This window comes from Balaenoptera borealis (genome assembly GCF_965194805.1).
Source record: "Balaenoptera borealis genome assembly, chromosome: 9".
Lineage (NCBI taxonomy): Eukaryota > Metazoa > Chordata > Mammalia > Artiodactyla > Balaenopteridae > Balaenoptera > Balaenoptera borealis.
The window spans coordinates 53,265,415-53,293,152 of NC_138873.1; the positions used below are offsets into that span (position 1 = coordinate 53,265,415).

General features: G+C 36.5%; 1 protein-coding gene across 7 annotated transcripts in view; it reads left to right on the forward strand.

The window, feature by feature from the left end:
* The window catches only part of ATG5 (autophagy related 5), a 125,011-nt gene that overhangs the window by 55,607 nt on the left and 41,666 nt on the right, over positions 1–27,738 (forward strand). For 5 of the 7 annotated variants that reach the window (XM_082404896.1, XM_082404895.1, XM_082404897.1 and 2 more), the window contains one exon: positions 15,185–15,279. The exons of 1 other annotated variant lie outside the window; for it this stretch is intronic. In XM_082404896.1, coding sequence (XP_082261022.1) covers positions 15,185–15,279 — 95 coding nt within the window. The remainder of the gene's footprint in view (positions 1–15,184; positions 15,280–27,738) is intronic. One more of the 7 variants, XM_082404900.1, reaches the window with a different exon arrangement.

Sequence of the window (27,738 nt, forward strand, 5' to 3'; positions counted from 1 at the left end):
ACTAACCGTGTTTTGCTTTTTTTCCGCATACAGCTGAGATAGTCGTTTCCCTTATTGTTTTGTCTGCAGTATAGTCAGATGAATAAGTTCTGTCTGAAGCTGTGTGTGTGGCTTCAGGAATCTACAACTTTGTGAGAAATTTGCTTAGAGAAAATTTGTAACCTGCTTGAGCATTCAAGTTTTACTGCTGAACAAACAAGCATTTTACTATATTATGCTACATGTTTTAAATCAATCTCTTGGTATTCTAACTTTCTGTAATTAGAAATAATGATGAAAATCTAAAAAGTTTATGCATTTGTGTTTTAATATAAAATCATAAAGATACTTTGCTTGGCTTCTGGAGAAAGATTGCTCTTGGGAATTACATGATTTGAATGAATAAATAAATTTGGTAATAATTTGGATCATAGCTTCTTACAGTGCTTTGGGTATACTTGGCAGTGAACATCATGGATAATAAAACTTGGCGAAAACATTTAGACAGTTATTTCATAATACACTACAAATTATACTAACATAAGTTTATTGAAAAGAATCCATTAATTACAGTGAATGGTCATATGTTCCAGAGTTAATCAGTGGTAGAGAGAATACATTTTTGTGTATGAGATTCAGTTGATAAATGTACAAATCTATGAGACTAGATTTATACTTCAGTCTAAACTCTGATCAGTACTTGAAAATATTTTTAGTGAACTCTTAGTGTTGCAGGAATACAAAGGTTTGGTTTGTAATGTCATTTTAAATAAAATTCCATATTATCTACAGTAAGACTACCTTATCATATCTTTTATTTATCTGGTCCAGTTAAAAAACTTTAAAAAAATGTATGCCTTGTAACGTACTGTCACTTTTTTGTAAGGTAAGTTTGGGAAGGTTCAAGAAGCTTTTTCTTATGAATGTTGGTACCCTATATAAAGGAAATGCAGATGAACATCTGTCAGATATTGATCCAATATCAATATCCGGATATTGATTTTCACTCTTGGACTCATGACCTATTATTATTATTTGAATTTAGAGTATGATTCCTCTTTCTTCTTAAAAAAAAACAAAACACAGTGTACACACAAACACAAAACACATATATATACACAGGTATATATGCATATATAGTTTAACTTACTTTGTTTTTATATTTTTATTTTAGTTTTTAATTTTTTAAATTTAGGTATAATTGACATGTAGCATTATATTATTTTCAGGTGTACAATATATAATGATTCAATATTTGTATATATAGCAAAGTCTCACCACCAAAATAAGTCTAGTTAACATGTCATTTTACATAGTTGTAAAAAAATTTTTTTTGTGATGAGAACTTTTAAGATCTACTCTCTTAGCAACTTTCAAATATGCCATACAGTATTATGAACTGTAGTCACCATGCTGTACCTTACCAGTTATAAAATAACTAAAAATAACTAAAATACTGGCTGCACCAGTTTACATTCCCACCAGCAGTGCACAGGGTTTCCTTTTCTCCCCGTCCTTGCCAACACTTGTTACCTCTTTTCTTTTTGACAGTAGCCATTCTGACAGGTGTGAGGTGATATCTTTTTTTGTTTGGCTGTGTTGTATGTTCGTTGCTGTGCGCGGACTTCCTCTAGTTGTGGCGAGCGGGGGCTACTCTTTGTTGCGGTGCGTGGGCTTCTCATTGCAGTGGCTTCTCATTGCGGAGCTCGGGCTCTAGGCTCACGGGCTTCAGTAGTTGTGGCATGCAGGCTCAGTAGTTGTGGCTCGTGGGCTCTAGAGCGCAGGCTCAGTAGTTGTGGTGCACAGGCTTAGTTGCTCCGCTGGCATGTGGGATCTTCCCAGATCAGGGCTCGAACTCGTGTCCCCTGCATTGGTAGGCAGATTCTTAATCACTGTGCCACCAGGGAAGCCCATGAGGTGATATCTTATTGTGGTTTTGATTTGTGTTTTCCTTATTATTAATGATGTTGAGCACTTTTCATCTACCTGTTGGCCATCTATATGTCTTCTTTGAAAATGTCTATTCAGATCTTCTGCCCATTTAAAAATTGGATTGTTTAGGGGTTTTTTGCTATTGAGTTGTATGAGTTTTTTAATATATTTTGGATATTAACCTCTTATCAGATACATGATTTGCAAATATTTTTTCCCATTCGGTAGGTTGTCTTTTCATTTTGTTGATGATTTCTTTCGCTGAGCAGAAGCTTTTTCGTTTGATGTAGTTCCACTTGTTTATTTTTGCTTTTGTTGGTTTTGCTTTTGATGTCAGACTGAAAAAAATTGCCAAGACCTATGTTAAGGTATATGTGCACATATATTTTAACTTATTTTGTTTTTAAATGAATCTTTTGTTTTGAAACTTAATATCGTAATTCTCCTCAAGAGAATGGAAAACCCCAAGTGTACTTACTTTTCGTAATATTTTTTTCGTTTTGTCAATTAGCTCCTGATCACTTTTCTCTAGAGCAGTGTTTCTCAAAGTGTAGACAATGGGACAGAAGTATCAGTTTTAGATAAGAACTGACTAGAAATGTATCCTAAACCAACTGAGTCAGAAACTCTGGGGCAGATCCCAGTAACCTGTGGTCCAGCACCCCTCCAGGTGATTGTGATGCACTAAAGTTTGAGAGCCACTACTCTTGAGCAGGATTTCTCAGGGTTGGCACCATTAGATATTTTGGACTGGATAATTCTTTGATGTTGGGGTGGCGTCAGGGAGGGGCTGTCCCGTGCATTATAGGATGTTTGGCAGCATTCCTGGCCTCTGCCCACTCACTAGATGCCAGGAGCACACACTACTCCCCGTTCTCAATCATCACATTAATAAATGTCTCCAGACATTGCCAGATATCACCTAAGCGGCAGAATCACCCCATTTGAGTACCACTGCTCTGAGAGAGGTGATGTAGAATTAATGCATAAAACTGCTTCTCCATTAAAGTAGCAGTGATCATTTATTGAATCCCCAAGTTCTGTCCTGGGTACTTTACATGAATTATCACTGTCATCACAACAGCCTTGTAAGATGTGTTTGAAAGTCTAAAGCCTGGGCCAATTTATTTATGAAGTTTCTCATCTGTTCCACCAACTCAGCCTTTGAGAACTACTATGTTCAGTTGTTACAGTGACTCATTTAGGCTGTATTTGGAACTATATTCTTTAAACAAAAGGACTTTAACATGTAAACAAATTAAAGTTATTTTAATCAGTTAACTCTTCTTGTATGTAAACATAACCATGTGAACTTCTTATTGTAAACTTAGCTATAATTGTTTCTGGATGATGAGGATTATTTTATTTTTGTTGAGGTGACTATTAAATGACAAATGAATCAATAGTATGCTGTCATTTCAGTAAGACTGTTTACATTTTTTAAAAATTCATTTATTTATTTATTTTTGGCTGAGTTGGGTCTTCGTTGCTGCGTGCGGGCTTTCTCTAGTTGTGGCGAGCGGGGGCTACTCTTGGTTGCGGTGTGCGGGCTTCTCATTGTGGTGGCTTCTCTTGTAGAGGAGCATGGGCTCTAGGCGCTCGGGTTTCAGTAGTTGCAGCACGTAGGCTCAGTAGTTGTGGCTCGTGGGCTCTAGAGCACGGACTCAGTAGTTGTGGCACACGAGCTTAGTTGCTCCGCGGCATGTGGGATCTTCTCGGACCAGGGATCGAACCCATGTCCCTGCATAGGCAGGTGGATTCTTAACCACTGCACCACCAGGGAAGTCCCTGTTTACATTTTTTGAAGTAACATGTGTCTTCCATATTTTTCCTTTTCCTTCTTTTGCTGCCTTTCCTCTCCCTCTCCAGCTTTCTATGTGGCACTTGATCTAGTTCTGAATATGTTGATAACACTTCTTTCCCTCTCTTGCCTCTCATTTAAACTTTTACCTACTCTCTGACCAATTCTTTCATTATCTTTCTAGGGTCTGGATGACCAGATAAACATTTTAGCTCAACAGTCTAATTAATGAGGGCCAGTGTGTTACCTATTCCCAGGTACCTATTTCATGTACTTTTTAACAAAGACCTAGAAATTACTTTATTGAGAATTCTAGAATTTCCTCCCCCTCCACTCTCCCAGTCCTATCCCTGTGACATTCTATTTACTCCATCTCTGCCTGTGCAGACCAGTCCTGACTAGTGGCTGTGATAACGAGTTCTGGATGTCACGGTTCTCCATATTAATGATGTTTTTTCTGAACCAAAGAAGTAACTGCTGTTCTATAGCAGTGCTAATTTGTTATTATTTATTGCATGTCTCTTTTATTGCTTTAGAAACTGTAAAAGATTCAGAAATCCTTTTATGTGAAAATTACATTTAAATATTAAACTATCCAGTGTTTTAATTAGCATTCAGAGAGTTGCAAGATTTTAACCCAAATGCTGGAAAACTAGAAAAGAAGCAACCCATAAAAAATGAGTGCAAAATAAACAAATTTGTGTATCTAAGATACAGGGTGTTCAGTCAAGTCCTGATTATTATCTTCAAAGTGGCTTTCTACTTAAGAAGCATTTCTTCCCACAGGGTCCCTTTAGGATCCAGACTATCTCTGGTTCCTGGGCTTTTCTACATCTAGCTTATTTCTATCTTTCTCTGTAGAGGAATATCAATAAAATATCCCAAATGGTATTTTTAATTGGAGTTTATTTGCATAAAAGATTTAACCAGATGCAGATTTCGCTTTATTTCACATTACCATAAACCACACTCAGAAGTACACTTCAAGATATATGCCTCTTTTTCTTAAACTAGCTTCTTGTTTTTGTTAATAAACTCAGATTTTTTTTCCTACAAGTATATTAACCTGCACTTAACTTTTCCCTTATTTTAAGGTGAAATTATTTTTATGTGGGTTTTTAAAACCCTATAAAAACATTTTTGCGAGAAAAAAAAAATGTATTGCTATTTGTCCACTCAGAATATAAGGAAGGAGGAGCAGAGGAAAAAAGGCAATTAGTGGACATCTAATATCTGGGAAGGAGGAAGAGAAGAGAGCAATTGCATAGGCTCATTGAGTGAAGGAGAAAGGCTTTACATACAGAAGTTTCCCCCCAAAAGTGGCAGGGGAGGGTGGTGGTTCTGATGGGATGAATTGGGAGATTGGGATTGACATGTATACACTAATGTGTATAAAATAGAAAACTAATAACAACCTGCTGTACAAAAAATAAATAATATAAAATTCAAAGAACAGTTTCCCCCCAATATTTTTATCATCATTTATTTTAAGGTGTTATTACACTCAGAATAATGTTCTGTGAGATTCAGATATTTGAGTGTAAATGAATAAGTTGAGAAGTACTGGTAGAATAATTTCAATAACTTTATTCTTATTTCTACTGGAATTCTTAGAAATCCTGATTAACTTTTAGGATACATTATATATATCATTTATTACTAAAACCTACTGAATACATTTAAAATAATAGTATTTATTCTAAAATAAACTCGCTATAGGAAGTAATATAGTTTATAAAATGTTGGGTGGGCCCTATTTTTGGGGGTATGTGTATAATTTTACAAGTCAACTTTGTTTTGATAATGAATGAGTTGTTATAATAAATAAATTTTGTAGTAATTGCCACCTGAATAATCCTAGTAGCTAAAAGTTAAACTATGGTTGAATTTTCCAGTTTTACTCATCATTGCGCATGTCTGCTTTTAAGAGGTAGTTCCTAATTGAATGATGTTTTCAATTATCAGTTGCATTTTTCCTTGTTCTCATTGAAAAATAATGCCTTAATGTACATGTTGAAGTAAATTTTTATTTACTTAAATGTTTATTAAGTATTTATTTCTGCAGCAGCTACTGCTAACTGTTCAGTTTGTGATCTGTAACTGCCAAAGGAAACAAGATTTGGTAAACTATTATACCTGACACTACCATGAATTTTGAAGTATAGGACTATGGAATTTTTGATAATATGAACATTCTGTTCATTAATAGTTTCTCAGATTCCTGTTAATCATACGTCATTGAATTGACTCAACTTGGAGTGTTAAAACTCCAAGCAGTGTTTTAATTTATAGAAACGTAACTGAAAGTTTTCTGTGATATGGTAGCATCCCTGAGAATCTACTGGCCTGGTGACCTCAAGCAAATCATTTACCTGCTTTGAACCGCAGCTTCCCTCAATAAGTTGCTTTGAAAATCAAACAACATAAAATTCATTTAGGGTTTTAAAAAAACAGTTAAATTCTGTTCAGGTATGTTATTAATAAAAATGATCTCTGAGGTTCTACTGTAATCAGAACCCATGACTTTTCACTGTAGCATCACTTGAGTTATTTTAATACCACTTCTTTACCAGCCTAACTTTTTAAAAAAATTTTATTTTTGGCTGTGTTGGGTCTTTGTTGCTGTGCGCGGGCTTTCTCTGGTTGTGGTGAGCGGGGGCTACTCTTCGTTGCAGTGCGCGGGCTACTCTTCGTTGCAGTGCGCGGGCTTCTCATTGCAGTGGCTTCTCTTGTTGCGGAGCACGGGCTCTAGGCACGTGGGCTTCAGTAGTTGTGGCTTGCGAGCTCTAGAGGGCAGGCTCAGTAGTTGTGGCGCATGGGCTTAGTTGCTCCATGGCATGTGGGATCTTCCCGGACCAGGGATCGAACCCGTGTCCCCTGCATTGGCAGGCAGATTCTTAACCACTGCGCTACCAGGGAAGTCCCCAGCCTAACTTTTAACATGCTTTTTACTTAAGCATCTGTCACTTGGTCACCTGCATTAGAAGAGAAGTGGGCGGGGAGGACTTGAACCATCAAGCACTACTAATGCACAATAAAGGACCAATCGGACCCATTAGAAATTGTGATAACTTTATGTATGTCAATTTGGCTTCCCCAACGACATATTAAGTAAAGGAGAGTCCGTGTACTTGTTTTATATTTTGGTTTTTAATTCTCTACAGCTCCCAGTACTCAATTAGGTACATAATAGGAGTAAATAAACACTTTAATAGATTTAACTCTATGCAGATCCTACAAAGTAAAAACTTAATTGAGTACAGTTACTTCTATCAGTTGTTTTACTTTTTCTTTTCTCTTCCTTGCCTAGAATTAAACAGGAGATTCATAATATGAACTATTTGCAAATGGGGGACTTCTTTTAAAGAGGCATTTTTCATGTAGCCACCTTGGACAGATGAGATGGATTTGAAATAGAACAGAATTTACCTGTAATCATATTACATTTACTAAATTCCTGTGATGTCCCAGTCCTGGATATGCCTTCTTAATGATTCTTCCTAAGAATTTGATAAACATTATCAATTTTAAAAATGAGGAAAAGAGCTTACAGGGCTAGTAAGAGATGGGACCAGGATTTGATCCTAGATCTCTGATTCTAAAGTCAGTGTATTTTCCAGTACATCTGGAGGCTGTTAACTCTGGCTACATATTAGAATCATCTGGGAGTTTCCAAAAAATACAGTTCCAGGGAATCTGAAATAACTGGTCTGGAGTGGGTCCTTGACATTAGTATTTTTTTTAAAGTTTCTCAGGTGGTCCAGGTAGGCAGCTAAAGCTCAGAAATGTTGCATTATATATTCCATCTCCAGTGACCGCTGGTGCCCCACCCACCTTTTTAAGCTTTTGTTATTTGTCTATGAATAATTATTAATAAAATTTTCTCATTTACAGTTTCTCATCAGAAGCATGAGGAATTTGTATTAGAATAAAGATAGAGTATCCTGCATAATAAACATTGCAAAGATAGTAGTGAATATAATGGAGTATCTTTTTCTCCATTGGTCTTTCAAAAGTTAAAATAGATTTTTGTTTTTGTCTTATGACTTTGGAGTGCTCTGAGTGAAGTAAAAATGGGCTTGATTACATGTTAAATTTGTTTCTGGCCCTCTGAATTTAGGAAAGTGATAAACTAACTTAACCTGAGAGGAAAAATATTTTCTCAATTTACAGTAGTTTTGAAAGGTAACAAGTCAGGTAATCTGGTTAAAAATCTATAGGTGATTTACACAGGAATACATTTAGTTAATTAACGCCGGCCTGCCACTGGCTATAGCTCTTTAAATCTCCTTTTGGCAAACAAGCTACTTTAAAAATTGTCTTTTAGAGTCAGTGAAGACTTGAATATAATTGAAGGTCATTCTTCCTTTTTTTATTCTTTTATTTTTTTATTTTTTTTTCCTTTTTTTATTTTTAACATGAGCACATAGAATAAGTTGGGGTTTTTTTACATTACGATTTTTTTTGAATTTTGAATCCCTTTTATGTTGTTACTGGCCCAATTTGAAAATAAATTTGAAGTAAATGTTTCTTAATTGGTTGAAATACAGTCATTGAATTCTGTCCATTAAAATAAAGTCAACTTCTGGGATTGACTCTTGGAATGCATTTTAATTGGGGGAGAGAGACAGTAACTAATTAAACACGTAAATAGGGTAATTTCAAAGAACAGTAAGTGTTTAGAAGAAAACAGGATAATACTTTAGCTAGAATTATGAGGAAATTCTCCCCTGAGGAGGTGACACCTCTTTTGAGACTTGGATGATGACAAAAAAGCAGCTACATGAAGATTAGAAAAATGGGGGATTCCAAGCCTCTAACTGTGATATGGGGATAAGCTTGGTGTTTTCTAGGGACAGAAAAGAAAAATAGTGTGATTTGGAGCTTTCGTAAGCAGATTGGTAGGCAGCGAGATCTCAGAGGGATGCAGGAACCATTGCATTCCAAGGGAGTGGGAGGGGGCTGAAAGGAACCAGCTTCCTGGGAAGGAGCTATTTCATTACCAACATCATGGTTGCTTGCATGCGGAGTTTGAGTGGGGAGCAGTCTGCCCCATTTGTAGCCAGTAAGGAGATGCAATGGATTTTTTCTTTTAATAATGATTCTAGTACTTAACTTCAAATAATCGTATTGTTAAAGTACATTATAAAGCATTATTCCTTATGGCCCCTTAGAAAAATGTTTGGAAATTTATTCATTCATGGTATGATTCAATTTATGTTTTAAAAGAGCATTCTGGATGCTGTGTATTATGGATACAAGTGGAAGGGCAGAGACCAATTAGGAGGCTGTCACAATGGTTCAGATGAGAGATGATAGTGGTTTAGATGAAAGTTGTAGCAGTGAATACAGAGAGAATTGCACTGTAAAAATATATATTGATTCCTCTCCTTGATGCCAGTTTTCTAGACTGTGTGTTACAGCATCTTTAATGTATTCCAAGAGTGAATCCCGGTAATTGACTTTATTTTAATAGACAACACTTCTTCTTTAGGGCAGAGGAGTATGGTAGTTCCTCCTTATTCATGGTTTCGTTTTCCACAGTTTCAGTTTCCTGTGGGCATACGTGGTCTGAAGATATTAAATGAAAAATTCCAGAAATCAATAATTCACAAGTTTTAAATCGTGCACTGTTCTGAGTAGTATGATGAAATCTTGCTCCGTCTCACCTCAGCATGTGAAGTATAGGGGATGATTCCAGTATATCCACACTGTATGTGCTACCCTCCTGTTAGTCACGTAGTAGCCGTCTCAGTTATCACATCAACTGTTGTGGTATTGCTATGCTTGTGTTCAAGTAACCCTTATTTTACTTAATAATGGCCCCAAAATGTCAGTGATGCTGGCAGTCGGGATCGTCTCTTACTGTGCCTAATTTATAAATTAAACTTTATTACAGGTATGTAGGTATAGGAAAAGACACAGTATGTATAGGATTCGGTACTATCCGCTGTTTCAGCCATCCACTGGAGGTCTTGGGACGTATCCCGCATGGATAAGGGGAGACTGCTGTAAATGTCTTCTCTCAGTTTATTCTGAGGCAGTGATGCTCCAGGTCAGAGATTTCCTCAGATCCAGGTTTTATTGCTCTTTTGATTCACTCGAACAACAAATTCCCCAGGGTACAATCCTATTGCCAAGATGAGTGTTTACGAACAGGATTAAGGATTGACCTTCTCCTGGTTTGGTTCTCCTCTCAGCCTTAATCCAGAGGCCAGCCTGCTGGTCCTGCCTACTTCTGTCTTCATGACAAATTTTCAGGGGTCCTTGAAGCACTTTCAAGACTTCTTTGAAGATATATCACCGTAACTGGAAACCTCAAACAGAACTTCTCATGGAAATGTGTGGGTGTAGTTCTGTTAAGAAGCATCCAAGCACCAGTGGACGTGCTGCCATACAGAGAATGCTCCCTTCCCTGGGTCAGCCCTAACTGTCCTGTTAACATATGACTCAGAGGACAAATGAGTTTGAAGATACAGGTCACATACTTAACACACCTGTGTTTGGTACCCTACCAGTAATTACTGGTTTTTTTCCCCCTCCTATTTTGCTTCACAAAGATGTTTACTATATTACATGTTAAGAAATTAATTCAAATAGGTCTATACTTGGACATGTTTTCTGTTAGAAATTTTGAAAGCCTCTGGTCAAAACACCATGTATATCGCATGGCCGCCTGTAGTACTGGTTTGAATAATAACTGTTGATAAATGCGGACTTTTGTGAGGAGCGTGTTCCCTTCAGTAGTGATTTTCAACCATTTGCTTTTCTCTTTAAAGAAAAGCTTAGAGCCTGTGTTTTATGGGCCATCATGATCTGACACTTATTTAGGGAGCTGTAAATCTGTTCTTTTTGACATCACAGACTTAAAGAGCAGGAAGTGGATGGTGTGCATGTGGAAGCCATTTCACCGCTTTCCTATGGTTATATCCCAGCCAGCGATACCACATTACTGAATTGAGGCTGGGTCGCAGTCCCTTAGATGTCCTCCACGTTTCCTGTGGGATCCCGTAGACGAATACATTGTTTGTGGCATTTGAATATTAAAAATTATTTTGCCCTGAGTTCTTAATAAAGCTTAAGTGGAAGAGCAGAAACATCCTTTAAGACTGCCACTTTTTTCTGCAGCTTTTTCCATGTGAGGAACAAAGAATACAAGTGTAATCAATTTATTTTTCATGCTTCTTAGGAAGATCTTTGGTTTAAAAAAATGTTTTTTCTGGATTTTAAAAAAATTTCCAAGACCAATATAAAAGCTTAATTCAGCAGAGAGTGAGAAAAAAAAATTGGTGGCCACCAGGATTTTGAGCAATTCTGTTTTTAATATCTTTAAAAAAAATTGATTGACTTTCTATAGCACAGCTATAGAAAACAGAAACCAACTTATCAGTCATATTCTTAATAGCTCTGGCAAGAGGTACGTTAAGTTACCTTCTTTTTTCCCATTCTTTGTATAAGCTAAGTGACTGCTAGTTTTAATTTTCTTCTACTTAGTAGTTTGTTTTGTTTTAGAATTAGAACTAAATTAATGTGAAAGCTGTTGAAATAGATGTACATTTACCTAACTTTACAGTTTAAAAAATGAGTAGCTAAAGACCATTGCACTTCTTTTACTTGTAGGTACTGTTTTCGTGGCCAATGACACAAATAACTAAATTTACAACTTAATTATAATAACTAATAACGTAGTTCCAATATTCAAAGTATTGTTTGGTAACAGGTTAATATGTACTTGATTCATTACCATGTAGGAAGTTAGCAATACATCCTTACTCCAGTTTTATTTAATTATTGACTAAGGGATAGAAGAGTTCCTGATGTTACAAAACCCAGTGTGAAAGACATTTGGTTATAAACTGAAACTCAGCACTGATTTTCTTTTAATTTCTTTTATTTGTATCTTTCTTGTTAATAACTTTGACTTACAAAAGTTAGATTATTCTTGGTTGGAATGTTTTTGGTATTGTTGAGGAAATGCCTATTTTATATAAGAACATAACATTTTTATAAGAAGATAAAGCTAATCTTAATTAATACAGATTTTTATTATGTCTTTATTCCTTTAAAACATAGTTGTATCAGACTAGGTCCAGTCAGGAGGTAGAAACCACACAGAGGGTTAAATAGGTTAAATATTATATACTGAATGGTTAAACTCTGGTAAAAGAGTAACTGAAGATATAAGAAAATCATATCTGGGTACCCTAGGGCTAAAGAGGAAGGTCACACTTAAAAGGAGCCCCTTCCCAGGACTGGGTTTAGAACTCATTGGAGAACGTATATTCCAGCCCATTGGGTTAGTAGAGAAATTCACTGTTTTGCCCAGATTGGAGCAGGTCTGCAGTGGCTGGGAAGTCAGGAAAATCCGGAGTGCGGGCCACCAGCAACAAGTGGCACAGGCATGCAGAGGGACTGGTGTCTCTGTGGGAAACTGTAGGCCAGCCACCCATATGGGCCTGCAGAGGAAAGCAGGGTGCTAATTCGGGCAAGGGGCCTTCGGTGTGTGTGTGTGTGTAGGCAGGAGCCCCTTTCTCCTGCAGTGTCCTTTCAGTACTCTCTACTGAGAAAGCTTAATGTGATTGTCACGCTAGAGATGCTTAAAGAAATTGTGTCCATTATGCCTGTGTATATATTGAAGGGTGAATTTGGAGCTGAGAGTCAGTAAATTGGTAATGTGCACAGTAATGTTTCTTTTTCCAGTTTACTTTTTTGCAATATAGGTATGTGAAAGCTTTTTACTAATTACCTTTCTGTACTTTTTGTTTGCTTTCCTTCCTTTAGCCCTATTGACATTTTGAGTCAGATAATTCTTGGTTGTGGAGAGCTGTCCTTTGCATTGTGGTATGTTTAGCAGCATCCCTGTCTTTTACCCACTAGATGCTAGTAACACACACATATTGGTGACATCCAAAAATGTCCCCAGACCCACAGGGGAGCAAAATCTTCCCTGGTTAAGGACCACTGCTTTAGCCCATTTTTTTCCCTCTGTCAGAGACAATATAAATTTTTCATTTAATAGAGGTTTGCTTGTGGTTTTTAATAAGTTATATTTTGATAAAGAAGGTATCTTCAATAATTACAAAATTTTATTTTTAGAAGAGGTATTAGAACTATTTAACTCCTTTTATTTCATCTGTAAGTGAATTAGGGCAGAATTTTCAGTTGATTCGTTTCTAGTCTAGCTATTAAGTTGCAGACCTAGGATTAGGATCTAAAAATTTTAATGAAAAGTTATATATGTAGTATTCTGTTATTCATTGATTCAGGAGCATATGTTGTGCATGCACTGTGGTAGGTGTTAGAGATTTAATGATGAGGCAGTGAGTAAAATTTTAGCAGTGCATGAAGAATCACTTTATGTAGCTATCACATTCTTGCTTGATACTTGAAAGTAGAAAGATACTTTTAAAAAAACATTGACTGAATAATTGATTCATACATGAAAGAATTGTGGTTAAAGGAGCTACTCTTAGCGTTAAGATGCAGTCTTGTGGTTGCAACTGTTGAAACGGTTGTGGGCTTTGAATCAGAAGACCAAGAGTCTTGTTTTGGTTCTTAACTAAACTCATAAAAAGCTGGACCTTAGTTGTCGTCTGTGAAATTGCCCTGGACTGACTGGGTTCTAAATTCCCTATCCTACCAGTTCTATTGTAGTATGTGTCTTTCCCCAGATTGGAGTTGAAAATGAGATTAGAGAAGGCCTAGAGCCTGTCACAGTCATCTAAGAAGAAACAACTAAACTTTGTTTTTTATATATAATTATGATGGCTTAAGCAGTATGAATAGATTGCCAGTAAATTGGGTTGAGATGAGTCTAGTAGTAGAGAATATACCAGGCTGACCTGAGATTCTGGAGTATTCATGTACTTTACAGAGATTTGATTCTGAGATAAATTTCTGTGTATAAAAAATATTTTAAGGTAGAAATCTGGGTGAGTTAAAGGCGTTAAAAAACAACACACAGAATGGGGAAAAAAATAGTTGTGTATTATTTATCAGATTAAGGGGCTTGTATCCAGAATATATAAAGAACTCTTACAATACTCAACAACAAAAAGATAAACAACCCAGTTAAAAAGAGGACAAAGGATTTGATAGACATTTCTCCAAAAGAAAATATATTAATGGCTAGGAAACAAATGAAAAGATACTCAGCAGAATTAGTCTTTAGGGAAATGGAAATCAAACCATAAGGGGATACCACTTCACACCCACTAGAATGACTATAATAAAGAAGATGGGCAATAATGTGTTGGCAAGGATGTGGACAGATCAGAACCCTCATACATTGTTGGTGGGGATGTAAAATGGTGCAGCCTCTTTAAAAGCAGTTTGGTAGTTCCTCAAAACATAGTTACCATATGGCAGATAAACAGTTACTGTGTAACTCAGCAGTTCCATTCTTAGGTAATATGCCCAAGAAAATTGAAAATACGCATCCATACAGAAACTTGTATGTGAATGTTCATGGTAGCATTAATCATAATAGCCAAAAAGTGGGAACAACCCAAATGTCTACAAACTGATGAATGGGTAAACAAAATGTGGTATCTCCATGCAATGACATATTATTTGGTAGTAAAAATGAAGTTCTGATACATGCTACAACATGAATGAACCTTGAAAACATAGTAAGAAAAAAAAACAGATGTAAAAGACCACATATTTTATGATTCCATTTATATGAAATCTCTGGAATAGAATAGAGATTAGTGATTTCCAGGGGATGGGGGGTGAGGGCATAATTATTAATGGGTACAGGTTTCTTTGGGGGATGATGAAAATGTTCTGAAATTAGATATTGGCAACTCTGAATATGCTATCAACCACTCAGTTAACACTTCAAAAGGGTGAATTTTATGGTATGTGAATTATATATCAGTAAAGTGGGGTTTTTTTTGTTTAAAGCAAGCCTTACATTTTTAAAAAGGAGTTGTTTAAGATTAAACTGCAACTGACAGTTATTTCTGACAGTTATTTCTTAAGTGTCAGTTTCACATTTCTTTCAAAGCCTGTCCTATAATTTTATCTTTTTTCTGTTTAATGTGTACTCTGTTTGGTATTTTTACTTTGTTTCTTTAAACAATTTGTGGTTAAACTTTAGGTCACTTGAAGCTGTGCCTTTATAGTTTAGACAGTAGGAATAGGACCAAGGGAATCGAGACATTCATCTATACCTGATGTTTTTTGCTGTGGTAACACCAGTAGTCATAATCTGTTTAGGGTTTCTCTTATGAGAAAAAATGTCTATGGAAATATCTAGGAAAAGGAAGCAACAATAATGTAGAAAAAAATTAATTTTATATCTTGCTTTATGTTTAGTTATGGAAAGATAAGTTTAAGAAAAATAATATAGAAATAATGCCCTTTCAGAAACTTCTATGAGGATGGATGCTTAACAACTTTCATCTCTTCATATGAGGTATTAAATTATAATGTTGTTCATTTTTAATGAATAATTTATCATTACAGACAGATTTGACCAGTTTTGGGCCATCAATCGGAAACTCATGGAATATCCTGCAGAGGAAAATGGATTTCGTTACATCCCTTTTAGAATATACCAGGTAGGAAGTAACATTTTTAACAATACCAACTTATGAAAGCCTCGGACATCTTACTTCTTGAAGCACTCTAGTCCAAAGTCTTTTCAGTTTGCATAGTAACTGAATAACATTTATTAGGGTTTTCCAGATCTCTTCCTTTTGGTGGCAGTCAAATCAGAGACTGCACTGTGAAATATGTGACTCATTTAGTTGGTGCTCTTTATTTGCAGATTTTGTATTTGCAGATTAGCCTGCTTGCTAAAATTTATTTGCAACCTCAAAGTCAGTACTCAACAGTACTACCCTGGACATGTGCAGAGTGATGAAAAATTTGATTTGCCCATGTGCACATTTTCAGTGATGCTGTGCCTTCTTGTTTCTGCTCTCATACTGTAAACAAGTGACTTTTCCCAGTCTATTTAGTGCCACGTTCTTCACATTTTTGTGCTTTTTGTTGGTAATTTTGATGTTAAAAATGACTCCCAAGCATAGTGCTGAAGTGCTATCTTTATACAGAAACATACATAAAACAAGGTTATGTATTGATGAGTTGAAGACACGTGACCAGAGACTTGCAGTAACCCTTGTAGTCCCCCTAAGAGCAATGGTTCAGTATTTGTTAATTCAGTGTTTGCAGTAACTTTATAGAACATAAGTACCACAGATGAGAATCGACTGTATTTGTTTTAGATGATGGGTCTTCAGTGTTGTACAACAAAATAAATAGTAGCGTCTCATTACTGTACACTTTCATGGGGTTAAGAAGCTCCATGTTTCTGTAGAGTACTTTAAAACTACCATGTGTTTCCTATATAGCAATACTGAGTAAATTTTCATTGAATGAATGGTATCCAGAAAGCTAGTTGCCTACTATCATGGAAAAAGCAGTTAAGAATAGGAATTAGAAACACAGTATCACAAACATAGACTCTCATCTAGCAGGCCCTCCATTCAAACTCAAAGAGATTGTGTCATAACTTCCCTCTGTAGCCATTTTTACTATCTCACAGTCTTTACTTATAGTTACTTCTACAGTTATTTTTTTAATCTTTTATAGCGCCATCAGATTAATGTGTGTTCCAAGAGGAAAACAAACTGTCCAACTGAAAAGTAAAAAACAAAAATCCCAATATACTCAAAGAATGAAAAGTTTTTATGACTTAAATAAGGTTGCTCCTCATTTATTTCATTAACATAATGGCAAATAGACTATGTTTAGATCATGGATTCATAATATGTACAATAGAAATAAAATGAGAAAAATGCCTGATGGAATAAGACCAGATGATCTAATTAGCCACACTCCTCTGCTTCCTTTTTTCAGGAAAGTAAAATTTTAATTCCACAAGTCTTTGTTAAGCACAAATATTACCCACGGGGTTTGGAAATGCCATAATTTATTTATTTATACTTTATCTTGTATCATGAAGAATCTGAGGCAATTTACAAGAATATATTTTGTATAGTCACAAAATAGAAAAAGTTTGAAATTTAAAATTAGAGCCACCAAAGATATAAAATGGAAACCCAGCATGAAATGACCTACGCTATGAATAAGTGAGATCCTCAAATTTATTAAAATTGACCTATAAATTTGACCCTAAGCTTCCTTTTAGCCAGAGCAAAGGGGAAAGAAATATGATGAGATATAATTTTGTTTTTCATTTTATATATGATGAAAACTTACTAGGTCATCAGGAAAGCTAACTTTTCTTGGGCACCACCTAGGAAAGAAATTCTCACATGGCCTCATTTTGAAGGGACAGGGCAATATATCCTTTATACCTTACCTACAGTAAAAATATAATAATAGTTTCAGTAAAGCTGCTACCTGAAGTGTCACTCAGTGATAGCTAAAGACAATGTGTCATAAGCCATGGATCATCCACAGTATAATAAAGACTTGGCGAAGTAATGGGAAGGCTAAGGCAGAATAAAATTTTAGGTTATTTTATGGAAGAATGTGTTTATCAAATAAGAAGGAAAGTAATTGATGGAGCAAGGCAATTGAGGATTGGGATTAACCAGTAAAGTCTAGCCCAAGAGAAGAGAGGTTTGCAGAGACCCGTTAAGGAAAAGGAAGGGAAACATTGTTGCTGCTCACGTGACAGAGTCTCAGTCTCCTCTGTACAGGCAGCAGAGGGGTAGAACAGTTTCGGCAACTGTCACGTTAAACAGTGGGCAAATAGGACAGTGCCTATATCTGCATAAAATAATGTGAGAAAGGTGGCAGGAAGCCTAGTTGTATAGAGAGAAGAAATGTCTCACGTTACATGAATTGGTACTGACCACCTAGGTATTCCCTAAGAGAACTTCAGGAGTGATTTTACAGAACTAGATTCAGTAGTGATATGCTTTAGTTATTCCACTGAGAAAAGCCAAAATCGAGTCAGATTTTATGGACTAAGTATAGTACTTATAGTGGGTAGGATCCTTTATGTGGTCTATAAATCTCATAGGGAGAGGCTACGTCTTCACCGTCACTGACATAGATATTGGTGATTAAAATACTGATTAAAAACAGTAACAGGTTATTACAGAATTTTAGAGTGATCCTGAAGTTTTCTGAGTAGATTTCATTTTTTTTTTTTTTTTTTTTAAATGCAGCAGCCCACTTTGGGGTTGAACTTGGAAGGGGTGGGTAGATGGGGATAAGTGAGATTGACTCAGGTGGCTTGACTCTGTCCTCCTGGGGACCAGTGGTTATAGCATCACATACTTATGGAAATTCTGAAGCACAGTTTGCAAATCTCTTTATCTAGGCCTGGACAGGTTCAGTGATTTGCCCAAGTTAGGTAATTCTTGATCGAACTAGCACTGTGGATACACTAATACACTCAACATGCTAGTGATATCTCTGAAGGCAAGGCTAGTTTTTTTTGTTTGTTTGGGTGTTTTTGTTTTTTCCTTTTTAAATCTGTGTAGTAGGATTTAGCACAGTGTTACGTACACTGTAGGTGCTTCACAAGTAACTTACTTCGTTGAATCTTGGAATATTAAAAGCACCAAAGATCACATAATTCTGAAGCTGAAAAAAGACTTCATAGTTCAAATAATCCAAAACTGAAAGAACTAGCTGGCTTTAACAAGGATAGTGCTGTTGTAATAGTTGAAGAAAAAACACTTTTAAAATTAATTCAAATGGTGGGAGAATAGTAGGAGCAAGTGGAAAAGAGCTGTTGGAAGGGTTGCATCCAAAAACAGTGCATGATAGATCAAGATCACAGTTTTGCCTTATTCACCTAATCTGACAATTTGTGACTTCATGTAAACCTCTCTGAGCTCGCCAAGTTGTCAGATATTTGAGACATAGAGGCCAAAGCAGTTTCCCTTGAAAAACAGTTAGGTTTCCTACTAAGAGCACTGCACTAGAAGGGAGGCCTCTAAGGCTCTGTGGGAGGTGTGACACTGACTAGTTGTGTGTCCACAGGCGCTTACTGTCTTGCTGGGCCTTCGTTTCCTCATCCGCAAAATGAAAAGGGCATGACTGAGTGAATTTATACATCTGGTGGGAATTGTTCTTTAAAGAAGCCATATTACAGGTTTATCTAATTATACCAATGATATTCTTTTTCAAACACTTTATACTGCTGATTTCAGAGCAGATTTATTATTTTTACAGTAAGCACAGTTCTTTCCTTTATGGCAGTATTTACCATTCTTTTCTGGGGAAAATTGTCAGATGTATGCATACCTGTTACTGTCATATCATAACATAAAAGGATTTAGAGAGAGAATGTGAGAGAGAGAGGGAAAGAGAATGTGTATGTGTGAGAGAGAATGGTTTTCATAAAGGTCTATAATTAGATAGAAAGTGGGAAGCTAGAGAATTCTCAAAATTTGCTTGACAAAACCTGGCTGCCAGGTGGTGGCTGTTAGGGCAGAGCTTGCTGCCTGATCTTTCGTCTGTCAAGACAGTGGCAGCTTTTCCTCAAACAGGGAGAGACAGAGCCTCAGGGTTTTTTGGTTTTTATTTATTTATTTATTTTTGGCTGTGTTGGGTCTTCATTGCTGCGCATAGGCTTTCTCTAGTTGTGGCAAGCGGGGGCTACTCTTCAGTGCGGTGCGCGGGCTTCTCATTGCAGTGGCTTCTCTTGTTGCGGAGCACGGGCTCTAGGCATGCGGGCTTCAGTAGTTGTGGCTTGCGAGCTCTAGAGTGCAGGCTCAGTAGTTGTGGCGCACGGGCTTAGTTGCTCTGCAGCATGTGGGATCTTCCCAGACCAGGGATCGAACCCATGTCCCCTGCATTGAAAGGCGGATTCTTAACTGGTGCGCCACCAGAGAAGACCCCCGAGCCTCACGGTTTTATTGGTTCTCTTTATTGACTTTGCTGTTGGCTTACCCTTATCTGGTTTGGTTCTTACTTGAACTTGATTAAAATTTTAGACGTGAGATGCATAAGTGAGTATAAAAATTTAGGAGTCTTAGTTTTTGCCCATTGTCCATTCTCTGGCTTTTTCCATTTCCCTATTTTGTATTTTTGAATCTTCATTCATGCCTTGACCAAAGGAAGATGGGATCTGCTTTCTGTTTTCCTTAATTATATGATCTAAAGGTAATACCATATTTCTACTGTTGACTCCTTTACAGCTGATTAGTTTGTGTGGTTGGGATAGTCTATTGATTAAGTGTAGCTTTTACTTATGTGGCATTTTGATTAATCTGTACTTTTCATTTCTTTAATATACTAGATGTAGATCTCTGTACTGTTTGAGACCTTAAATTAGTAAGTAAATTTAGATAAAACCTGAAAATCCAGGTTTATTAATAAGACAAATAAAGGGCATAATTTTGCTAAACTTTTTTTCTTTGCAGCATTCTAATAGAATTCCTCTATAGCAGGGGGTATAAAGGATAGGACAGTGAGCATGCTTGAGTGAGGCCCATTTTATCTTTGGAAGCCTCAAAACCATCTTAGGATGTAGGGATCATTATCTGATTTTACACGTCAGGAAACTGAAGCTGAGGAATTTTAAATCACTTGCTCAGGGGCACACATATGAAATGCGGAACAACTAGTATCCAGACGTAGGTGAGACTTACAAAGAAAATATAATTTTATTTATAAAAATTAAGTTTGCAGAATTTTCAAGACGTAAGTATCACATAAAGTGAAGTCCACTTTGACCAAACCTAGAAAATCTCTAACTGGTGATATTCTTTAAAGGTTGACTTTTATACAGATTGTTGGAAAACTTTAGTTCTTTCTCATCTGTAATTTGATTACCACGGGCTCAAAATGACTATAATCCAATGACGGAATTTTAGTGGTAAAAGTAAAATAGGTCCAAAAGCAGTTTAGAGATCCATTACAGACCAAAATGTGTCATTTCTGTCATTTACATAACAGTTTACTTTAGCGTGTGTGTTTCAGGTCTGTGTTCCTGAAATCCAGGTGCTTCATATTAGCCAGTATTCTAGAGATGAGGTTAATGGCAGGAAGTGCTTCAAAAATATAACTAAAATGTTATTGAGACGAGCACATGTAAACAGATGTGATTAATGAGGATATCTGTTAAAAAGACTTGTAAAGTGACTGTGAAGTCCTTAGGCATTGGTATTTAGGTTGTATAGTGAAAATTAGGCACATAATTTCTGTTTTTCAAGAAGCAGTGGATTCATAAGTGTTATCCTGCCAATATGCTACATGTAAGAAAAGGTTGTCTCATTCATTGATTCAAGTTCATTTGTCCACCAATATTTGCATGCTATGCCTTATACTGTGCACAGGGGATGCAAGTGGTTATTAATATGGTACGTCATCCTTTAAAAGTTTATAATCTAGAGGTGGAAAGAAATTAATCAAATAAGTATACAAACAAATTTTAAATCACAACTGTGATTGGTGCTGTGAAGGAGAGGTACATAGTGCAATAAAGCCTAATTCCTCTAAGGGGAATTTGATCTAGCTTAGTAGGGCAGAGAAGCCTTCTTTGATGAAAGTGTCATGTCTTTTGAGGTCTGACAAGTGGATAGAATTAAGGTAGGCAAAGAGTGATGAGAGGACCTTTGAAGGCAGAGGGGACATTGTAAGCATGAGGACAGCCTGCTGGTCTTGAGCACAGAGTTGGGGGCAAAATAAATATTTTGCTTATTTTTCTTTTGGGTTATTTATCTGATTTTACAAAAATTATTTTTATAGATATTAACCATTTTTCTGTCAAACACTTTGTAAAAAATAATCACAACTATAAAATTTGTCTTGATTTTTTATGGTATCTTTCTGTAAAAAATGTTTACAAACCATTCCATTGGTTTATTTGTATTTTCTTATAACAGTATTATTTTTATTTGATTTTAGTCTTCTGATATCTGCTGGGGCAATTCACCCCTTACCTTTTTTTCAGTCTTTTCATGCTTAATAAGTGGAAATACATTTCTGTTTTAATTTTGGTAGAATTCACCTTTTTATATCATTAAATCTTCCTACATAAGAACATGGTACATCTTTTTTGTTTGTTTGTTTTTGGTTTTGGCTGCATTGGGTCTTCTTTGCAGTGCACGGGCTTCTCATTGTGGTGGCTTCTCTTGTTTCGGAGCATGGGCTCTAGGCGCGTGGGCTTCAGTAGTTGTGGTTCGTGGGCTCTAGAGCGCAGGCTCAGTAGTCGTGGTGCACGGGCTTAGTTGCTCTGTGGCATGTGGGATCTTCCCGGACCAGGGCTCGAACCCATGACCCCTGCGTTGGCAGGCGGATTCTTAACCACTGCACTACCAGGGAAGCCCAGGTACATCTTTCTTATTCAGATTTTGTTTTTATGTTCTCAAATAGGCCCTGTGCCTTTCTTTTTAATTTATTTCTAGGTGTTTTTTAGATTTTGTTTTTCTTTATTTCATTTCCATGTCTAGATATTTATTTATGGCATCAACCAAAAAAACAACACCTCTTGCTGTCATTTTTATCAGCCATTTCTCGTTTGCTTTATCACATTGCTAGTATTGCATTGCCAAGACGGTATTGAATAATAAACGTTACTAGCAGGATTCAGCCTTTTTTCCCAGCTTTTTCCTTAGCCTTTGGGGATACATAGGCTCGTTGGTCCTTAGGCTCATGTCCACCCAGAGGGGAGAATATTGCAGAGGGTTTGTAGCTCCTCCATGTAGGTCCTCCCTGCCAACTCACCCCAATAGGTGCTTTAGCTCAGGAGAGCCAGCCACTGTGTTGGGCATGAGATAGATTTGGGAGTAGAAGGGAGAGGGGGAAGCATTAAGCTTCCATCCTCCCAGAATCCTCTCCATGTATAGTTGTTATTATGCTATTTTTTCATGTAAAGAATTATATGGTAGTAATCCTTGGGGCAAGGTGTCTAATACTTAATTCACACCCTAGCTGTGGCAATACATGCTACAATGAATATTAAGACATCTGTGCTTAAAAACAGGATTTGTATCTCATATGTAAAGACAAGAAAGTACAGAATGGATGCTCAGTTCTCAAAATAACTTCACTTCTGATCCAAGTGAAGATAACAGTTATAAAATGATAAATAACTTGCAAGTTGAGGGCATATCATTCATTTTCAGCTTTCTATATATAAATTTAAGGTCAGCTTATGAAGTTAATTTCTTTCCAGAGTATTTTTTTTCCTCTTTTTTTTTAATAGATCTTTATTGGAGTATAATTGCTTCACAATACTGTGTTAGTTTCTGTTGCACACCAAAGTGAATCAGCCATATGCATACACATGTCCCCATATCCCCTCCCTCTTGAGCCTCCCTCCCATCCTCCCTATCCCACCCCTCTAGGTCATCGCAAAGCACCGGGCTGATCTCCCTGTGCTGTGCTGCTGCTTCCCACTAGCCAACTATTTTACATTCGGTAGTGTATATATGTCCATGCTACTCTCACTTCGCCCCAGCTTCGCCCTCCCACACCATGTCCTCAAGTCCATTCTCTATGTCTACCTCTTTATTCCTGCCCTGCAACTAGGTTCATCAGTATCGTTTTTTTTTAGATTCCATATATATGTGTTATCATATGGTATTTGTTTTTCTCTTTCTGACTTGCTTCACTCTGTGTGACAGACTCTAGGTCCATCCACCTCACTACAAATAACTCAATTTCGTTTCTTTTTATGGCTGAGTAATATTCCATTATATATATGTGCCACATCTTCTTTATCCATTCATCTGTCGATGGACATTTAGGTTGGTCAGAATATTTTAAACATTTATTAAACAGCTAAGGAGAATTCCTTCTTTAGTAAACGCAGAGAAGAAGTTGAGCCTCTGTACTGTGCTTATATCTTTGTGTTCATCACAATGCCATACACATAATAGGTGCTCACTAAATACACAAACTGTATAACAAACTAAGGAAGGTCTCATTATCTATGAAGGTGGTGGTCATTCTGGTCTCATAGTAAATTAGACTGTAACATTCATACCATATATTTTTACTACAGAATTCTGGGCTGGATTTTCTGTTGAGTAAACTATCATTCTCTACTATTGCCCTAAAGTAGAACAGAACTATATGAGATATATAATAATAATAAATCCTATTTGTTTAGCACTTTATATTTTGTAAAATACCTTCACGCTACCTCATTTGATCTTCGCAACAGCTTTGTGAGGACAGAACAAATACTATTGTCTTTTTTTAAGGTGGAAGTTAATGACCAGATAAAAGACACAAAGCTAGTGAGCAGTGGAGCAGGGACTAGAGTGCAAATCTATCTCTGTGTAGTATATACATGTGCCCATATTATAAAGGGATATCTTTTTTGCAAGAAGATGAATGTTTATTGAGACTTTAGCAGTTGGATATGAGACTAATGTTTTACAGGCATAGGTTGGTTCAATTAATGAAGAATTAATTTGGAGCACTGATTTGAGTTTAAAGGATTAAAGAAATAGAGTCCAGCATTCTTTTCTTTTTGGATTTGTTGCCTTTGCTTTTGGAGTCAGATCCAAAAAATTATTTGCAAGACCATGTCAAGGAGCTTACCACTTTTCTTACCATTTACTGATATCTACAAGCTTACTGTTTTCTTCTAAGAGTTTTATGGTTTCAGGTCTTACATTCAAGTCTTTAATCCATTTTGAGTTAATTTTTGTGAATGGTATGAGAGAGTGGTCCAGTTTCATTCTTTTGCATGTGGCTGTTCAGTTTTCCCAACACCATTTATTGAAGAGATTATCCTTTCCCCATTGTATATTCTTGGTGCCTTTGTCATAAATTAATTGACCATATACATATCTGTGGATTTATTTCTGGGCTCTCTATTCTATTCCATTGTTCAATGTGTCTGTTTTTTTGCCAGTACTATATTGTTTTGATTACCATAGCTTTGTTATACAGTTTGAAGTCAGGGGGTGTGATGCCTCCAGCTTTGTTCTTCTTAAGATTGCTTTGGCTATTCAGGGTCTTTTGTGGTTCCATATCACAAAATTTTAGGATCAAATATTCTAGTGGGTTATTTTTTTGAGATATAATTCACATCCATAAAATTCACCCCTTTAAAGTGTACGGTTTTAGTATTTCACAGTTGTGCAGCCATCACCACTATCTACTTTCAAAACATTTTCATCACCTCAAAAAGAAACTCCATACCCATTAGTAGTCACTTCTTTTCCCTCCTCTCCCTGGCCCCTGGCAACTACTAATTTACTTTCTGTTTCTGTGGATGTGCTATATGGACATATAAATGGAATCATATCACCCATTAGTAGTCACTTCTCTTCCCTCCTCCCCCTGACAACTACTAATTTACTTTCTCTTTCTGTGGATGTGCTACATGGACATATAAATGGAATCATATCATATGTGTCTTTTTGTGTCTGCCTTCTTTCATGTGGCATAATATTTTCAAGGTTCATCTGTCTTGTAGCATGTAGTACCTCATCCTTTTTTTAACTAAGTAACATCCCATTGTATGGATACATCACATTTTGTTTAACCATTCATCGGGTTGATGAATATTTGGGTGGTTTCCACTTTAGGGCTGTTATGAAGAAAGCTCCTATGAACATTTATGTACAAATTTGGGGGTGGGCATATGTTTTCACTTTTCCTGAGTATATACCTAGGAGTGGAACTGGTGGGTCATATGATAACTCCACATTGAGCCTTTTGAGGAACCGCCATATTGTTTTCCAAATCGGTTGCACCATTTTACATTCCCACCAGCAATGAATGAGGGTTTCAGTTTCTCCATGTCCCTTCCAACACTTGTTATTGTACATCGTTTTGATTAGTTATCCTAAGTGGATATGAAGGGGTATTTCATTATGATTTTGATTTGCATTTCCCTAATGACTAATGGTGTTGAGCGTCTTTTTATGTGCTTACTGACGGTTTGTATATCTTCTTAGAAAAAATGTCTCTTCTTTGCTTATTTTTAAATTGGGTTGTCTTTTCATTGTTGAGTTGTAAAAGTTCTTTATATGTTCTGGATCCTAGACCTTTACTAGATATATGCTTTATAAATAGTTACTTCCATTCTGTGGGCTGTCTTTTTACTTTCATGGTCATGGCCTTTGAAACACAGAAGTTTTTAGTTCTGATGAAGTCCAGTTCTTTTTGTTGTTTTTACTTATGCTTTTATGTTATCATATCTAAGAAAACCTTGCCTAATAAGAAATGATGAAGATTTCCTCTTATGTTTTCTTCTAAAGTTTTATAGTTTTGGTTCTTTCATTTAGGTGTTTGATCCATTTTGAGTTAATTTTTTGTATATGGTGCAAGGTAAAGGGGTCCAACTTCATTCTTTTGTATGTAGATATTCCAGTTCTCCCAGCATGATTTGTTGAAAAGACTTCTCTTTCTCTCGTTGGATTGTCTTAGCACTCTTGTTGAAAATTAGTTGTCCACAATGTGTGGATTTGTATCTAGAGTCTCAATTCTATTCCACTGATTATATGTCTATTCTTGAATTCTGTAGCTTTGTGTAGTAAGTTTTGAAATCAAGAGGTGTGAGTCCTCCATCTTTGTTCTTTTTTTCAAGATTATTTTGGCTGTTCTGGATCTTTTGCATTTCCATATGAATACTAGGATCAGCTTTTCAGTTTCTACCAAAAAAAAGACAGTTGGGATTTTGATAGGAATTGTATTCAATATGTAGATCAATTTTTGGAATATTGCTATCTTTTTTTTCTTTTTGGCTGCACCACGCAGCTTGCAGGTTCTTAGTTCCCTGACCAGGGATCGAACCTGGGCCCAGAGCAGTGAAAGCCCATGTCCTAACCACTGGACTGCCAGGGAGTTCCCTGGAGTATTGCTATCTTAACAAACAATATTAAGTCTTCCAATCAGTGAACACAGGATTTTTTCCCATATATGTAGGTATTCAGTGATGTTTTGTAGTTTTCAGTGTACAAGTTGCCCACTTCTTTTGTTAAATTTATTCCTATGTAATTTTTTCTTTTTGATTCAGTTTTTATTATTGTTTTTGGACTTTTTATTGCTAGTGTGTATAAATAGTATTGATTTTTTTGTATATTGATCTTGTATCCAGTAGCCTCATTGAACTTGTTTCTTACTTCTAACAGTTTTGGGGGGTATTTTTGGGGTTTTTTTTGCTGCTTCCTTAGAATTTTCCGTATAGAAGGTCATGTCACTACAAATGGAGATAGTTTTACTTCTTCCTTTCCAGTTCGAACGCCTTTTACTTCTTTTTCCTGCCTCATTTCCCTGACTAGAACCTCCAGTACAGAGTCAAAATAAAAGTGGCAAAAGCAGACATCCTTGTTTTATTCCTGATCTTAAGGGGGAAGAAAGCTTACAGTCTTTCATTATTGAGTATGATGTTAGCCTGTAAGTTTCTCTTATATGCCCTTTATAAGATTGAGTTCCCTATATCTTGTTGAGTATTTTTATCATGAAAGGGTGTTGGATTTTGTCAGGTGCTTTTTCTTTGTCTATTCAGGTTCTTATGTGGGTTTTCCCCCTTTATTCTATTAATATGATGTATTGCATTGCTTGATTTTCTTTGTTGAACCAACCTCATATTCCTGGGATAGATACCAGTCAGTCAGATTATATAACATATGTAGCTGGGTTTGGTTTGCTGGTTTCTTTCTTTCTTTCTTTTTTTTTTTTTTTAATTTATTAACTTTTTAAAATTTTTGGCTGCTTTGGGTCTTTGTTGCTGTGCATAGTCTTTAGTTGCGGCGAGCAGGGGCTACTCTTCATTGCTGTGCGCCGGCTTCTCATTGCGGTGGCTTCTCTTGTTGCGGAGCACAGGCTCTAAGCGCGTGGGCTTCCGTAGTTGCAGCACGCAAGCTCAGTAGTTGTGGCTCGCAGGCTCTAGGCACGCAAGCTCAGTAGTTGTGGCGCACAGGCTTAGTTGCTCCATGGCATGTGCGATCTTCCTGGACCAGGGCTCGAACCCATGTCCCTTGCATTGGCAGGCGGATTCTTAACCACTGTGCCACCAGGGAAGTCCAAGTTTGCTGGTTTCTTGTTGAGGATTTTGTGTCTATATTCATAACGATTGTTGGTCTCTAGTATTCTTATCTTGTATGTCTTCATCTGGTTTT